Genomic DNA, 16,441 nt, shown 5'->3' with positions numbered 1-16,441 from the left:
TTCCCAGGCAGCAGCACCACCTGGGCAGTGCCTCGGGCCGGATCCGACCTAGAGTGGGCGGGGAGCTTTTTTGTCCGAGTTCCCTAGGGGTGGGAGTCCCGGCCCTCCTCTGCGATCTGCCGCGGGAAGGAGAGCCGAAGCCCGCCCCTCGCGTGTTCCCGGTTTCCCTAAGGAACAAAAGCGTGAGACCCAGCCGCAGCCACCACGCTCTATCGCGACACAGGACTGGCCTTTGAAAACCGACGGACTTCTAGGGTGCCCCCAGCCCTGCGCTCCGAGAGCTTAAAGAGCCGGGGGGCGGCAGGTAGCCGCGACGGCGCGCGAGCCGCACCCGGTCACGTGAGGCGGCCGGGACCACGTGACCGGCGCCCTCATGCTCCGCCCCTTCGCTGCCGGTCGGCTTCGGTGTTCTCTCCAGCTTCTGCGGCTGGCAGAGCTTCCGAGATCCCAGTGGCGTTCTGGGAGCTTGGGCCCGGCCGGCAAGGCGGCGACAGGCCTCGAAGGTAGAGATGGGTGCGGGTCGAGCTCGCGAGGCCTCCTCCGACCCGGTCCTTTCCCCGCCTCCCTTCCCCGCAGCCGGGCCGGGTGTGCCCCGTTACTCCTGCCCTCTCCCACCTCCCTGCCTCTCCGGTTCCCGGGCTCGCGGGGTGCTGCGTTCCGAGCCGGCTCTGTGGCACTTCAGCTGTCGTTTCTTCCTGCCGAGAGGAGGCAGGGGTGGGAGAGGAGAGCGAAAGTTTTCTTTACTGCTCTCTGTTTGGAGCCGCACGGATGCGGGTATTTTTTGTTTTTGCTCACAGCTGTAGTGTTGTCACTGCGCTAGCGCCGTTTTTTTTGAGGGGACCTCCCTGCTGACTCTCCCCTTCTCCACTTGGTCCTTCCCCAGATATTCGCATCTCCTTCGCGCGCGAGGGTAGTGTTGTCACAAGCTGTAGTCTCGACTTTTTCCTGGCGACAAGGAATCCACAAAAGCGGGGGCGGGTGGGGGGGGACTTCTTTTACTAGGGACATTTATCCTGGAGTATTGGGGTAAACTGAGGGAATGGAATTTATCTGTCCTGCGTCTGATAAAAGCTGCCTGCTTTATTTTAAGATGACCCTGGAAGAACACTCTGTTCTCTTTACGATGTCTCACTAGCAAATAAGTAGGTGAGACAGCTGCAGAATTCATTGCAGCTGGGTACAATCTTGTTACCATGCTTTTCTTTGTCCTGTTCGCTCATTAGGATTAAAGTCTATAGAGGGCAAAAATTGAGTTCTGAAACTGATGTGTTTTGTGAATTGATAACATCTGAACCTCAAAGTTCCAAAGGCACGGACATAATGCCTGAAGGCATGGAAAAATTATTGAACCCTGAGGGCAATTTGTAGTGTGCTTTAAACTTTAAAGAGTGGCTGTTGCACCGGGTGAATTTGACCCCTTTGAACTGTTTTCAGGGTTGAGTATGTAACCATATATTTAGATTCTATTAATACAGCAGTTCTGTGGCATGTCTTTCAGTGCATTGTGTGAATACCAGTCTGTGTTAGTACTTCTAGCTAGGTCCTTTTTCTTCTATCCTCTAGGCCGTTTCTCTTGAACAGGAAGTGTGTTAACCTTTAAGGAGTTTTCTGCAAGTGATTTTTATGTCTGTGATTGAGGTGATCAAGTTCTAGGAATTTAAAATAAGGAATAGCTATAAAAACCAAAGCTATCAATCTTGTACCTTTATTCATTCATTCATTCGTTTATTTTAGAAACGGGGTTTCACTGGGTTGCCAGATTGGTCTCCAAAGGGTAGGCCCATGGGATTCTCTTCCCCTCACCTGCCCCAGCCTCTTAAGTGGCTGGGATTAAAGGTGTGTGCCACCAGTCCCGCTAAACTTGTAGTTAAAAAAAATTTCTTGTAAGGTTTTTAAAATTAGAAAATGCCTGTTGTATGTTCCAGCCAGAGCTTGGCCTCATCTTAATTTTCAGGAGCTCTAACATTGACCCAGTCCTTTTTTATTTTGCCACAAGTTCTCATTAAGCTGCCTAAACTGCCTCAAAGCTTGCAATCCTCCTGCTTTTTAGCCTTCAGAGTAGCAGTGATTACAATTGTGTGCCACCATGCCTAGCTTTATTCTATGATTTTTTTTTTAAATGTTGTATGTTTTGTATGTGTTGAGTAATGCACAAGAGGGATATGATGGGTATTGGTTGAATTTAACCCGAATAGACTTCCTAGAGGGGATCAGTTAGTAATTATCTGTCAATTATATATTTGACCCACAACATGAATTTGTTGTGGGTCAAATATATAATTAAAAAAATTTAAAAGTTTTCAAGAACATTTAGTCCACAATACAGTCTTACTTTTTAAATTTTGCCTAGTAAGGGCTGGGGTTATAGCTCGGTGGTAGAGTGCTTGCCTCACACATGTGAGGCACTGGGTTTGATCGTCCGCACCACCTAACAAATAAATAAAGATATTGTGTCCATCTTAAAAAAAAAAAAACAAACAAACAAACTTTAAAACAATAAATTTTGCAAGCAAATAACAGAAGAAAATTTAGAAAATGCAAATAAATATAAAGAAGAATGTATATGGTCTATAATTATACTACCTAAAGATAAGTTAATATTTTAGAATATGAGTACTTTTTTTTTTCTATACACATTTATTGGGTTGCAGAGTTCAGATGTTGAGCTTTCAGATTATAACGAATTTGGTGATATCTAAATCCAGCTCATTCCTAAATCTAGGAGAGCCAGTAGCAAGAGTTTTGAAGCTGGGGGCTGAGGTGGTGAATCAGTGGTAGAGTGCTTGCCTAGTTCATGTGAGGCAGTGGGTTTGATCCTCAGCACCACATAAAAATAAAGTTATTATGTCCATCTACTGCTAAAAATAGTTTAAAAAAAAGGAGTTTTGAAGCAGTCCATCTATTTGATTCTTAAATTTTTTGATAGTTTGGATAGCAGGAGTTTAAATAGCTAGGGAATGCTTGTATATATGTGTTAGGCTCACTTTTAAAAAGGAGATCATACTCATGTGCATAATAAATTGTAAGTTATGAAAGGACTTCAGGAAGTGATAGATCTCATCCAGGAAAACACATGCTCAGACCATTTCTAAAAGATGGTGTCTATCCTTCCCACAACCCCAGAAAAGAAGATTCCATGGTTTTCCTGAAATTAGCATTCTACATGGTCAGCTTTTTGCTGGGATATTCTTTCTGAAGCTTAAAAAGTGAGTAGTTTTGGAAATAGACAAAGTCTGTACCTTCTCAAGTGCTTCAATCCTGAACTCAGTACGGTGGAGATATTCTGTGGTATTGTTTACAGCTGGAATATATTGTTTGCAAAGATGACTACTGCCTCCAATTCTTCCCATCACTGTGCTTGACTGCTGGCTCCTGCAATCAGAAGATAGAGGCTGTTTTTGCTTCGTTTGTATTGAGGCTGGCTACCTGACTTGTTTTGACCAATAGAAGGTGGTGGAGGTTATACTGTGCCAGTTCTGGGAATAGTCCTTAAGAGGCATGGCAGCTCTAGCTTTCATTGCCTTAGAAGCCAGTCAGTGTTTATAGAAAAGCTTGGTCTAGACTAGCTGGAAAGAGAAAGACCACTAGAATGTGCCACATATGTGAACAAGGCTTGTTTTAGTTCTAGTTAAATTCCCACTGCCTGCGACCTAGTGAGTAACTCCAGCTTCATACACTCAAAATTCATTTTTAAGAGAAATGCTATTATTTTAAGCCACAGTTTTGGAGTGGCAAGTTACTCACCAATAGATAATTGAAACAACAACATCTTTTACCATAAAACCCTTGGTATTAATCTGGATCACAGTACAAGTTAGTTCTAAGATGTGGAAAAAAAAATTGTGGTCAACGTATGTAATAGTATACTTTGGTGATACATCTCTAAATCTTTATATCATGTAGGAATGTACTTGTGGATTAGTTAAATCAAAGCCTGCCTATGCTCTACATGGTAACTGGTTGAATAAAATCATTTTCTTTTGTGTCACTGGTTATTGTATATATGTGATTTTTATTACTAGTTTAAGTAAACACTTTGTGATATGATTATCTGCAGGTGTTTTGAAGAAGTGACCTACTATTGTATATGTGCTGCTGAAGGGAGCACAGAATGACTCATTATTGAAACGATGGATGTGTGATGTTTCTCTTGGCAGTTTACCATTTGATGAAGTTAGCACTGTTTGTAGTTAAATTCTTACAGTAAAGTTGTCAGATCTGTAGTGAACTTGTGTTTGAGACATGATTCATTTTCAAAGTTTAAGAAGAGTGAATCTTAAGCAAAGTGTCATTTCTAGTGTGACTTTATTTTTTATTTATTTTTTAGTGTGAGAGAGAATTTTTTAATATTTATTTTTTAGTTTTCGGCAGACACAACATCTTTGTTTGTATGTGGTGCTGAGGATCGAACCCGGACCGCATGCATGCCAGGCGAGCGCGCTACTGCTTGAGCCCCATCCCCAGCCCCTCTGGTGTGACTTTAAACAAAATGATAAGATTTTTCAGGAGCATTCTGTTACTGCTTTTAAATGAAAAAATTCTCTGAGCAGTTATTCCAATTCTGGTTAGAACAACTTTTAAAGAACTCCTGGAGAAGAAAATCTCTACAGGACATGAGAGGGTACCTCAAGCCTGTGGTGGTAGTCTTCTTCTGGGTTCTTCTTGCTTGGTGACTGCTTTACCCTTCTGCAAACATTTTTTTTTTTTTCCCCTTCAGGTTGCTCCTTTCTTCCTTGCAATAGAAAGCCTTACCTCTTTCTTCACAGGGAAAAATAGAAAAATAGTTGACCTCTGAAGAGAATGCTCCCAGATGCAAATCACAACTGCACTAAGATACCATCTCAAACACTGGAGTGACTGTAATGTAAATAGACAATGATAAGGGTTGGTGAGGGTATGGGAAAATTGGAACCCTCATGTAAAAACCCATGTTACTGGTGGGTATGTAAAGAGAGAGAAAGCACATGATCATGTGAATGAATATGTCTCCAACATTTGGCTCTGCAGCCTTTAAAGTTTTTCATCCATTTCCATCCTTTCCTCTTCCTCTTGTGTTGGATTGGAAGACTTCCCCTTTCTGCAGCTTTTATCACATCTCTGCTGCTTTCTCAAGAACCTTACACACTTGTTTTATCTTCTTTTATTGTGCCTTTTTTTTCTCCATACTAAGGATTGGACACAGGGGTACTCTGCTGCTCGGCTATATCCCTAACCCTCTCCCCTTTTTTGTGCAGGGGATTGAACTCAGGGCCTTGCACATGCTAGGCAAGCACTCGACCACTGAGCCACACCTTCCCAGCCCTTTTTAATTTTTATTTTGAGACAGGGTCTCACTAAGTTGCCCAGGTTGGCTTCAGCCGTACACTTTTCTTGCCTCAGCCTCCCTAGTTGCTGGGATTATGGGTGTGCACCACCACAACTTGGCCTCTTTTATCTTTGGTGTTTCTACTGGCTCCTTCCTAGGTATTGAACATGTTTAAAATAAGATTATCAAAAAATGTCTCTCAGCTCCATCTTATTTCCACAGTTACTACCTTGGTTCTCTGTTTCTTTGACAGTCATATTTCTGGAACATGTTTATGCTCATTGCTTTCTTTTTTTTTTTTTTTTAGCTTTCACTGCTCAACCTGCTGCAATCTGGCTTCTTCTACCCACAGCTTACAGATTCTACTCATGGGGTCATCAGGAATTCTTGTTAGAGCTGTAAACATTCTCAGCCCTTACTTTGGTCTCTCAGGAGCACGGGTGCTGGCATACCTCCTACTTGTGATGCTCAGTTTGTAGCTCATGACACTGCACTCTGCTGGTTCTCTTCCTTCTTTGTTACTCCTTTGTCTCTACTGTGGGGTTCACCCTGTCCCTTTCCTGTTAGAGTTTCATCACTTTTTGCCCATGATTGTCCATGCTTCTTACTCCACATACTTTTCCCTGGGTGAATTCATCCCACTGGTCCCCAAAATTTAAAATGTCCAGAATCGAGCTCCTTATTCCTTGGAATCTACTGTAGTCTCCATTAAGTGAGGGGTATGAGGTGCACTCTCATACTCAGGCCAAGCATCCAGGTAATCCTTGCTCTGCTTTTCCTCTCACCCACTGCCTGCTTCCCATTTAGTCACAGAATTCTTTGAGTCTCCCTCCTGTTGGGTGTTCTTCCTTTCCCTGGCGTACCTTCCATCCTTTATTTCCTGGTTTAACATAGACATTTAGACTCCCTCGGAGCCCTCTTCCTCACCCCCTTTAGTCTCCAAGTTCAGGCAAAGTAATCTTTACAGACCTGCATCTGATCATGCTCTGCTTAGACTCTTCAGGAATTACATGTGGCTACTAGGATAAAGCCTGAGTTGCTTGCCTACAGCCATGCTCACTTCCATCAGACCTTGACCTGGCATATATGCTCATTTTAGAGGTGTCACCTCTCTCCAAGAGGTTGAAACACATTTGCCATTTCTCAGGCTCCCGAAGCCTCTGAAGCCCCACATCCCACCATCAGAGCAGTGGCATTCTGTCATGAGCGTCTCTTCTGTGTGTAGATGTTCCCACCGCATGTAAGCTCTGCTGAGGGCAGCCTCTGGGGTTAGCTCTGCTTTGTTTACCTAATGACATTCAGTAAACATTTATTGAATGAATCGAGTATAGTTCTGCCTGTCCATTGCTGGACTTTTAGTTTGGCTTTCATTTATTGCAGGGTACAATTGGGTACTTTTCATTTGGCTGGAGACTAGTGGACAAAATTACTTTCAGAACACCCCCATAGGAAAGCTTCATGAAACCATAAATAAGTTTGAACTCGACTCCTCCATCCCAGCCTTGAACTTATTAGAAAAAATAAAATGAAGTAATACTGTGTTCTGTCCATTTTCCATTTCTTTAACCTTTTAACACATCTATTTTTATGTGGTTTATCTTGTTATGCATGTATGTTTGCAACAAAGAACAAAGCCATAGAAAAGCATTATCATTGAGATTTCTTTCCTGGTTTTCATTTGAAAATAAAACTATCCCGTAAAGGTAGTACTTTTATAGGACCACAGCTTCACAACCCTGGCTGTGTTATTCTTTATGGTGTTGATATTGTGGCTACTTGGGTTGCTTGTTATTCCAACCTGAACACATGATTTCAGTAGAATTATTTCTTCACTTACAATGAGCTGTCAGATTCCCGTGTCCTAGAATCGCTGAATACTGGACAATAAGGTAAAAGCAATTCCTTGAATGCTAGGATTGAAGAAATGCTTCTACAGGCCATTACTGCAAGTTGTGCTTCAAGTCAAATAATTTATTGTCTGTTGGGAATTGACAGCTATAGATATTTTTGTTTTCCTGTTAAATAAGAGTATTGACTTTGAACCCAACTAATTACCAAAGGGTAATCATAATCAGTGTTGGGAAATTCTAAGATAGCAGTCATGTTGTGTTTTAATGGAGGTAGGAGGAGGGTGACTTTTAGTCATCTGTACTTTCATTCTTGGTATCTAGGATGATTGCTTCAGCTGCATCCTTATGAATGATGACAAACTGGTAGAGTTTGGAGAAGGCTACATTCTCAGGTTTACTCTTGAGGAATTTGTTGAGATTCCAGACATTCCTTCCCTTTTATTCTTCTCAGATATGAGCCTGCAGAAGAGAGAAGTGGAGGGCAGCTGTCCTAGCAGCTGAGGCAGTAATTAGTGTCTCAGCATATCTTTGAAACTTTTTACATCTTGTTCGCAGTCCTCAAACCATGCAATGGGTATAATAGTTTTAAAGTTGTGTTTTAAAATGTTCAAGATTGATTCAATCTCAGAGGCTAATCTGAACCTGGGAATAATATTTGGTGTCCAAATCAGACGTGTAGCATCTGCTCATTCTCACAAGGCCCATCAGAACAGGTTGAAAGAAACTGGTGTGAGTAGCATCAGACTCTTCTTTAACTCCAGAGGCTTTTTGCATTGCTTTTGCTAAAGTTGTAAGATTGTACACAAAAAAATTTACTCCAAACCCTAGAACTCTTTTATTTGAAAGTGTTCCTGGAGGGCTGGGGTTGTGGCTCAGTGGTAGAGCGCTCGCCTGTGTGAGGCCCTGTGTTCGATCCTCAGCACCATATAAAGATAAGTAAAGGTATTGTGTCCATCTACAACTAAAAATTAAAAAAAAAAAAAGTGTTCCTGGAGTTGAAATAGACTGTGCTCAGAAATGGAGAAAAAGATGGTCACATCCTTAAATCTTTTTGCTCAAATGAGAGCTCCAGTTGGTCAAAAAGGAAGAATGCTCTGAGGAATACTTTTTCTTATAAGAAACCAGATGCCTTTTTTTTGGTAGTGGGTGTTGAACTCGGGGGCACTCAGCCACTGAGCCACATCTCCAGCCCTATTTTGTATTTTATTTAGAGACAGAGTCTCACTGAGTTGCTTAGCGCCTCGCTTTTTCTGCAGCTGGCTTTGAAATCTCAATCCTCCTGTCTTAGCCTCCCAAGCCGCTGGGATTATAGGTGTGCTCCACTGTGCCTGATGCTTTTAAGTGAGGAAGTGCTTTACATTTTATCATCTGCTAGAATACTGAGAATTTTATTTTTAGAATTTTGTACAACAGTTTTCTGGGATATGTAATTTTCATATAATTGTCACTATTTTGCATGTATTTTTTTCCATTTATTAATATGTATTACATGTACTGTATACTTGTGATACATATTAATGTATTAAATGGAAAATGTTTAATCCCATTGTTTGCCTAATAATCCAGTAGTGTTTGTATTCTAGGTTTCCACTCACTTAGAATCTGACTTTCTGTTAGCTCCTCAGAGATCAAGATTGTTATCTTTTTTTTGATGACCCCAGCATTCTTGGTATCTAGGGTGATTGCAGGAGAATTAGTAATATGTGCTGTTATTTTATTCACATTATCATATAGTAGTGCTTTTTTGGTTTTTTTTGGTGTGGCACTTTAGACTTCATCAGTAACTGATTAACTATAAATTTTTATTGTCAGGCATCTTAACAACTTAAATTGATAACTAATTACCCATTCAATTTAGGAAGACATGCTTCTGTTAGGAATTTTCATTGTACATGTAAGTAATTAAAATATTTTGTAATTAAAAAAAATAAATAATTTTGCATATTTGACCTTGCTTTTTAAAAAATAGTCTAAACCTGACTCTAAGCTGGTATGCTGAAGAGCATTTCGGCCATTTAAAATGGATTGGGCTACTGGGGCTGTAATTTGTTGGCAGAGCACTTGCCTAGCATGTGTGAGACACTGGGTTTAATCCTCAGCACCACATAAATAAATAAAATAAAGGCCTGATGTCCCACTATATATATAAATTTTAAAAAAATAAAACGGGGGCTGAGGTGGTGGCTCAGTGACAGAGCGTTTGCCTTGCATATGTGAGGCTCTGGGTTCACTCCTCAGCACCACATAAAAATAAATAAACAAAGTAAAGATACTGTGCCCATGTATAACTAAAAAAAATTAAAAAAAAAAAAAAAAAGAATAAGATGGATTGGTCCACATTCAGAGTCCTAGTGTTTCCCCAAGAATCAGTTTTAGAGAGAACGATGTAAACTCATATCATGTTCTACAGATGACATCTGAAGAGGAATCAGAATCTTGGTGCTAACCAATTCTGAAGAGTTGCTTACTTGATTCTCACCTGTTTTCCTTAGAAATCGTTTAGGTCAGCAGAAGACAGGTCCAGAGCTTAAAAAGTCTTGTTCATCAGCCTTCTTGTATCAAACATTCTGGATAGAATGGGGGAGGGGATTTGAGATCTGTGTGAAAGTCACATGCTTAGAGATCATCCCTAATATTTATATATATATATATTTATATAAAATCTTTAAGTGTTTATCTTTTAGTTGTAGTTGGACACAATACTTTATTTTATTTATTTTTATTTGGGGCTGAGGATCGAACCCAGGGCCTCGAACTTGCTAGGTGAGCGCTCTACTGCCAAGCCACAACCCCAGCCCCCTAATATTAATATTGAGACCATATTTCATCAGAAAGTTTTCCTGTTCTATTTATCTCTATTGCCTGTTTCTTAAACTTTGTAAACATATTCAAATATATATATTTGCTAGGTCAGTAAAATAAAATACTTCCCCATTCTCCCTTAATTACTTGATTCCTAGGGGAAAGTTGCCTTTACAGGTATCAAAAGATTGGTTGCTATTCTACTCCTTCAGCCCTCCAGTTCTAAATGTAGATTTCTAAAATTGGAAGTTCTCTGTCCTCCTGGCTGAATTTGCTTTTTAGAGTATAAAATAAAATAACCTTTCTTACCGTCACAAATTCTCTGAGGGACAGCACAATAGATAGGAAAAGCCACCCCTGGGAGTGGGATATTGATCTTTAGTGCTAATGGACTTAGAGCAAATCTGGGAGGAAGGGGATGCAGGATGTATTTTTCAGTGCCAAATAAAATGTGGAGATCCATGTGGGTAGAGGGTGTTAAACTCTCCTACCTCTGCTTGTTTCTTTTTTCTTCTCTGTTTTACCTCCATGCAATTTAAAAAAAAATCACTGATTCACCTACTAACTATGCACAAGTGACAATTAAGGACCGAACATATGTTATTTTTGAGAAAGTATTTCCTAGATTAAATATAGAAAAGACTAGCAAAAATAATTCTTAGTACATCAGAAGTAACTATTTAATAATGATTTACATGCTAATTATAGCTCATCATTTTTCTGATTATCAAGCCCTGGGAAGACCTGTCATCTTGTAGTTCACTGGGTCTCCTTTGAATTGATGTATGTGCTGGAAAATTCTAAGAAGCTTTATTTAGAGTCAGAAGGAAGTACTGTTGAAGTTTAGCTATTGGGAGGTTAGGGCTGATGTTCCCTATAAGAATTATAGGGGTGAGAGTGCATCCTGACTCTGCCACTTCTGTGATACGACCTTGGCCAGTTATTTCACTTCTGAGCCACAGTTCCCACATACTTACTCCATAAGAATGAATTATTGTCTCCTTACAAGATTTTTGTGAAGGTTGAATGAAATAACGTGTGTGAAGCAATCTAACTGCAGAAAGGCAGATTGTTGACAATGGTTACTTTCTTCCTGCTCTTCATTTGCTTTGCCTGATTGTGTTGCTGGGAGAAATTACTTGCTTGGACAACATTTTTGCCCTTGTTCTTGTGCATTTAAGAAACTGTCCAGAGTTGCTTCGTTACATCTTGAATATGAAATTACAGATTTTTAGATGTAGCAGAAATTTTTGGGAAATTAAGGCTTAAAAAATTTAAGTACATGTTACACTGACTGGTTAAAAGTAAATGTGACCTGTGTAACTACATCATGTACAACCAGATGAATGGGAAGTTATACTCCTTTATGTCTGATGTGTCAAAATGCATATTCTATTGTCATGTATAACTAATTAGAACAAATATTTAAAAAAGTAAATGTGAACTAAAAATCAGGCCTCTGTGCTTGATCCCTTCTGCTATACCAAGGCCTTGGTGATGCTTTTTTTTTTTTTCCAACAATGTAACTCTTTTGGGGAGGTTTGGGAGATTGAATTTAGGGCCACTGAGCCACATCCCCAGCCCTGTTTTGTATTTATTTAGAGTCAGAGTCTCACAGAGTTGCTTAGCACCTCACTTTTGCTGAGACTGGCTTTGAACTCACAATCCTCCTTCCTTAGCCTCCTGAGCTACTGGGATTACAGTCATGTGCCACCATGCCTGGCCAACAATGTAACTTTTTTTGTTTTTACTATTTTTTTTTTTTAGATGTTGATGAACCTTTATTTTATTCATTTATTTATACATGGTGCTGAGATTCGAACCTAGTGCCTCACACATGCTAGGCAGGCGTCTACCAGTGTGCCACAACCCCAGCCTGGTGATGCTTTTTTTTCTTTAGGGTAAGTGTGCACACGTAAGATATATGAGCTGGGTTTTTTTTTTTGGCTCTTAAATTACTTTGGAGAAACACCTTGTAAAATAAAACTTCAAGTAATTAGTTATGGGTAAATTCAACTCATATAATAAACTGTCATTATGAAGGTTAGCTTCATCTTGCAGATTACCAAACCCTTAGGGCAGAGTTCCATCTGATTAATGGTTTCAAAATAACTGTACCATTGTCAGGAAGTTATAGTTTTGAATGGTATCCCTTTGGATTGTAATTTAAAAAGTGGTGTGAGTCTTATATTTTTGGTAATTCTATATCATGTAAAATTTTAAATGTTGAAGGCTAATTTAATATGGTTCATAGTCTAATATACGTCTGGGTATTCTTGAAATTTATCTGTTGCTGACTTTATATTGTTTGTGACTCCCCATTTGTTTTGTAAGAAACACAAGGTAAGCCATTTGAGGGATATCTTTTTCTTTTAATTTTAAAAGCTTTTAATATAATTATAACATAAAGAATAGTTATAAATCAGGGGTAACTAGGTGCTGTCCTACATTGATGATGATTTTATATATATTGGTACTCCTTCATTGGAGGACGGTCTGAAATAACATCAAGGGTAAAATAGCCATTAGACTTTGATACAGCAATTCAATTTGGGGGAATTTTAGAAATTTATGTATAAAATAGGACATTTAGACAATAAATATGCAAACAATAATTATAGTATTGTTCCAGAAAAAGACTGGAAGTGACTCAAAGACCTCTTAGTAGGAAACAAGTTGTTAAATTGTGTACTGGAATTGTATAGTACCATTGAAAGAAATGAAGTAATTCTACACATGCTAATGTGGAATGATTTCCATGATGTCCTGTTAAGTAAGGGGGGAAACTTCCTTTTGTTTTTGTTTTTAAAGTACACACAGGCGGGGGCGTGAGGCGGGCAGGGGTTGTGGCTCAGTGGTAGAGTGCTTGGCTAGCATGTGTGAGGCATGGGGTTCAATTCACAGCACTGCATATAAATAAATGAATAAAATAAAGATCTATCAACAACTAAAAATATACATATACAAAAAATTACTTGCATATATATAATGCTTGAATGAGTATGCACTATCCTTGGAAGGAATTGTAAACAATTGGTGACAGTGGTTGCTTCTGAGCAGAGGTCAGAGAATATTGGAAAGAAGAGTTACTTTCCTATACTTTTGTACCATTTGAAGCAAAATTTTATCTTTTTACTATGTTTATGTATTTTTACTTTCCCCAAATCCTTTGCCTGTCCTTATTAACAAACAGCATGCATGTGTGCAGGCACATGTATACATAGTCATGCATGCACACTTGTAAGAATAGTCAGATATTATTTGATGAGTCTGCTGTGTAGTGATAGTGGGTATTTAACCCTCTCTGAACATGTGGTATGATGCTTGGGGCTGATAAACACCTGATCCTCATCATCCAAGTGCTAATGGGAAAAATCTCTGTGGCTGGTGGGAAATGAGGCATTGGTTAAGTATGCTTGAGCTCCCAAGCACTCTATATGTGCTGAGGGAGGTGCTGGAGCCAGAAAGAACTTGATCTTGAGCCTGCCTCTCTTGACTGCTGTTAGAGTTCTAAGAGGGTGAGTAGGGGGCTGGGGATATAGCTCAGTTGGTAGAGTGCTTGCCTCGCCTGCACAAGGCCCTGGGTTCAATTCCCAGCACCACCCACACAAGGGTGAGTGGGAGGGAACCTCAAGAGTATTGCCCTCATTAGGAAACTCTGGTTTTTCTTCCATTTCATTTTCCAGAGGTAAGAGTCAAAATGGAAGTTCACTTGCATGATAGGATCTTGTACAGCTTTTGGAATTTCTAGAAATTCCCTTTAGGCTCACAAGGATTCTTTGCATAAAATTTCTTCAGTAGATGAAGTTCCCTGTACCCTCTAGGGTACCATTTATGCTTATTGTGATTTTCTTGAAGGCTGTAGTGATCAGTGCCTAGATTGAGGTGCATTGCCTTATCTTGGTTGACATATGGTTTGTATGTAGACAGTTTGGTCAAAGAAATTAGAACCAGAATATAATACTTTCTTTTATGGTTTCATCTGGTAAACCTTGGGCAAATGCTCCTTAGAATGTTGCCCATCCCGGCACTGAGGGATGTTATATTCCTGTCATTAAACAGTGGCTTCACATGGCAGTGATTTTCTACAAGGAGTGGGGTGTTTCAGGTACCCTAGGAGCGGGAATACAAGAGTGGGGGGTAGAAGCACTGCTTCTGATTTTTGTAACAGCTACACTCACACACATTAATTCTCTGGGTGAAAAACTAGTAGACAAGATAATTCTCTAGTTGATTGTATAATTTAGTTGATTATCTCTCAACTGAAGAGAGGCCTTGGTTCTGTACAGTTAGCCTATCTTCATTACTTGTTTGACTCTGTAACACCTGTGGAACACATAAGTCTGACTAGTAAAAGGGCAAGACAAATGCCTGGTTTTAGTCTGTTGTGCTTTTGTTACAGGAAAAGGCCTGGGTTTGAAGGTGGAGCAAGGATTGGACACCTTGCTGGAGAAAGCAAGTGATCCATTTAACCAAAGGTACTTCATTAGCTTTGATTAACAGGTCTGTCTTGTCTTTTTTTTTTTTTTAATTAGCAGTTGTTTAATATTTTCATGGAATCCTTTCTGTTTGTTCCAGCAGAGATGTCAGCTTATTTTTAGGTTGCTTGAAGCCAGAATCATGGTGGATGTAGGAAAGTGGCCAATCTTCACTCTGCTCTCCCCTCAGGAAATTGCGTCTATTCGGAAAGCATGCGTCTTTGGCACTTCAGCCAATGAAGCACTCTATGTTACTGACAATGATGAGGTAAGACTGAGAACTAGAGTTCAGTTTTGGGACTAGGCTTCTGAGGGTGTGGTTTGAAGACTGAGATAAGATTATGGGATAAAGAAAATCTGAAATTCAGGAAGACTAGGACTTTGATAAAATTTCTCTTTTGTTTTCTTGTTTTAATATGCCTCTGCCCCATAGAATTGACAAATGTTGTGAAACTTAAGTAATGTTAGCAGAGGTTGAATATTTCTTAGCAAACTTATCAGTCTCTTCTTACCTACTGAACTCCACTCTCAGGGTGGAGAAAGGTGCTTTTAATATAACTTGAGGCCGGATGACCCAGACAAAACTATTTGTTTTCTAGGTCTTTGTGTTTGGACTGAACTATAGTAACTGTCTAGGGACTGGCGATAACCAGAGTACACTTGTACCCAAGAAGCTAGAATCTTTATGTGGAAAGAAGATTAAAAGCCTTAGTTATGGGAGTGGCCCCCATGTTCTTCTCAGCACCGAAGGTAAAGAGGGGACAAATCTAGTTTTTCAGTTTGTGGGAAATTAAGCAGTTAATTCTGAGCCAAAGGGGAGGAAGGACTGTATTAAAGAATTTTTAATTTTTTTTTTTTTAAATTTCTGAGACACTGTATGTAAAGCAGGTGGAAGTTAAACATTTTAGGCCACCTTTGAAATAGCCACAATGTCTTGCATGTTGGACATGTTGCTTAGACTATTTATAGAAACTAGTGGAAGATTAGCTATAGCAAAGGAGATCCTTGCAACCTGACTTTTCATTGGCTTTGTAGTCACTAGGCAACATTTTCCTGGTATATTTTCTTAAACCCAGATGATAATTGGGTTTCATTTCTTTGTGTAGATCTTACATTTTGAGAAATCTCAGTTTATTCTCAGGCATTCATGGGGGTGCCATATTGAAAGAGTGGGGGATGTGGTTGGAAAGATTCTTTTCCTTTTTTCTCTGCTTCCCCAAAGTCAGTAAAGGAGAGTAGACATTTTTCTGTGCTATGGGGAACACAACAAACTCTGAAAGTTTGTTACATATGACCTAAGTTCTTCCTTTTGTATTTCGGGCCCACCAGCTCTTTTCTTTCTTCCTTCCTTTTTCTCTCCCTCTTCCTTCTTTCCTTTCATTAGGGATTGAACCCAGAGGTGTTGTAAGTTGCCTTGAAGTTGTGATCCTTCTGCCTCAGCCTTCTCAGTTGCTGTGATTACAGGTGTGCACCACTGCACCTGGCCCGGCCCATTAGTTCTCACTTCTGCAGAGATTCTCAGCTTTTTGTTGGATGATCCTCTAAGGTGGGCTTTGGGAGACAGATTTCATCCTGCCTTTCTGTGTCTAGATTGGGGAATACCAGCTTCCTTGGATGCCACCATGTGCCTTGGCCTCCTGCCTTCTAATTGCCAGCAGCTCTCAAGCTGTGAGCCAGATCAGAGCTGATCCTGCTGTAGGAGTGGAACTGATGTGGAGTGTGTCTCACTTCTGCTCTGTGTAGTCACACTTTCTGGCATTACTCTATCTTTTTCAAGCAGTACTGTTTTACCAGCTGGTTCAGCTGTCATCCAGCGTGACCTAAGGATTTAAGCCTTTCCTAACATATCAGTTTTAACTTGACCTTGATGTCAGACATCAACACCAGGGCATTTTTTTTTTTTTTTTGAGCAGACCCCGAAAACATATACATTTCAAATTCTTATTTTTTCCCCCAAGTGACAACCATAAGACATGATAACTGTCCTGTTGGAATTATTTTCAGAG

At 40.0% G+C, this 16,441-nt stretch overlaps 1 protein-coding gene across 3 annotated transcripts in view; it reads left to right on the top strand.

Moving 5' to 3' along the window:
• The first annotated feature begins 400 nt into the window (after positions 1-400).
• Rcbtb1 (RCC1 and BTB domain containing protein 1) overlaps positions 401-16,441 on the top strand; it is a 45,518-nt gene continuing 29,477 nt past the window's right edge. For 2 of the 3 annotated variants that reach the window (XM_027928764.2, XM_071611514.1), the window contains exons 1-4: positions 401-503; positions 14,360-14,435; positions 14,539-14,703; positions 15,035-15,185. In XM_027928764.2, the coding sequence (XP_027784565.1) occupies positions 14,578-14,703; positions 15,035-15,185 (277 nt within the window). In that variant the 5' untranslated portion in view covers positions 401-503; positions 14,360-14,435; positions 14,539-14,577. Of the gene's footprint in view, positions 504-14,359; positions 14,436-14,535; positions 14,704-15,034; positions 15,186-16,441 lie in introns of all 3 variants that reach the window. The other variant, XM_027928766.2, reaches the window with a different exon arrangement.

The sequence above is a fragment of the Marmota flaviventris genome, chromosome 4 (genome assembly GCF_047511675.1).
Source record: "Marmota flaviventris isolate mMarFla1 chromosome 4, mMarFla1.hap1, whole genome shotgun sequence".
In the NCBI taxonomy this organism is placed as follows: domain Eukaryota; kingdom Metazoa; phylum Chordata; class Mammalia; order Rodentia; family Sciuridae; genus Marmota; species Marmota flaviventris.
The sequence above is the reverse complement of the archived record's forward strand: the minus strand, read 5'-3'. Positions and strand labels throughout refer to the sequence as shown.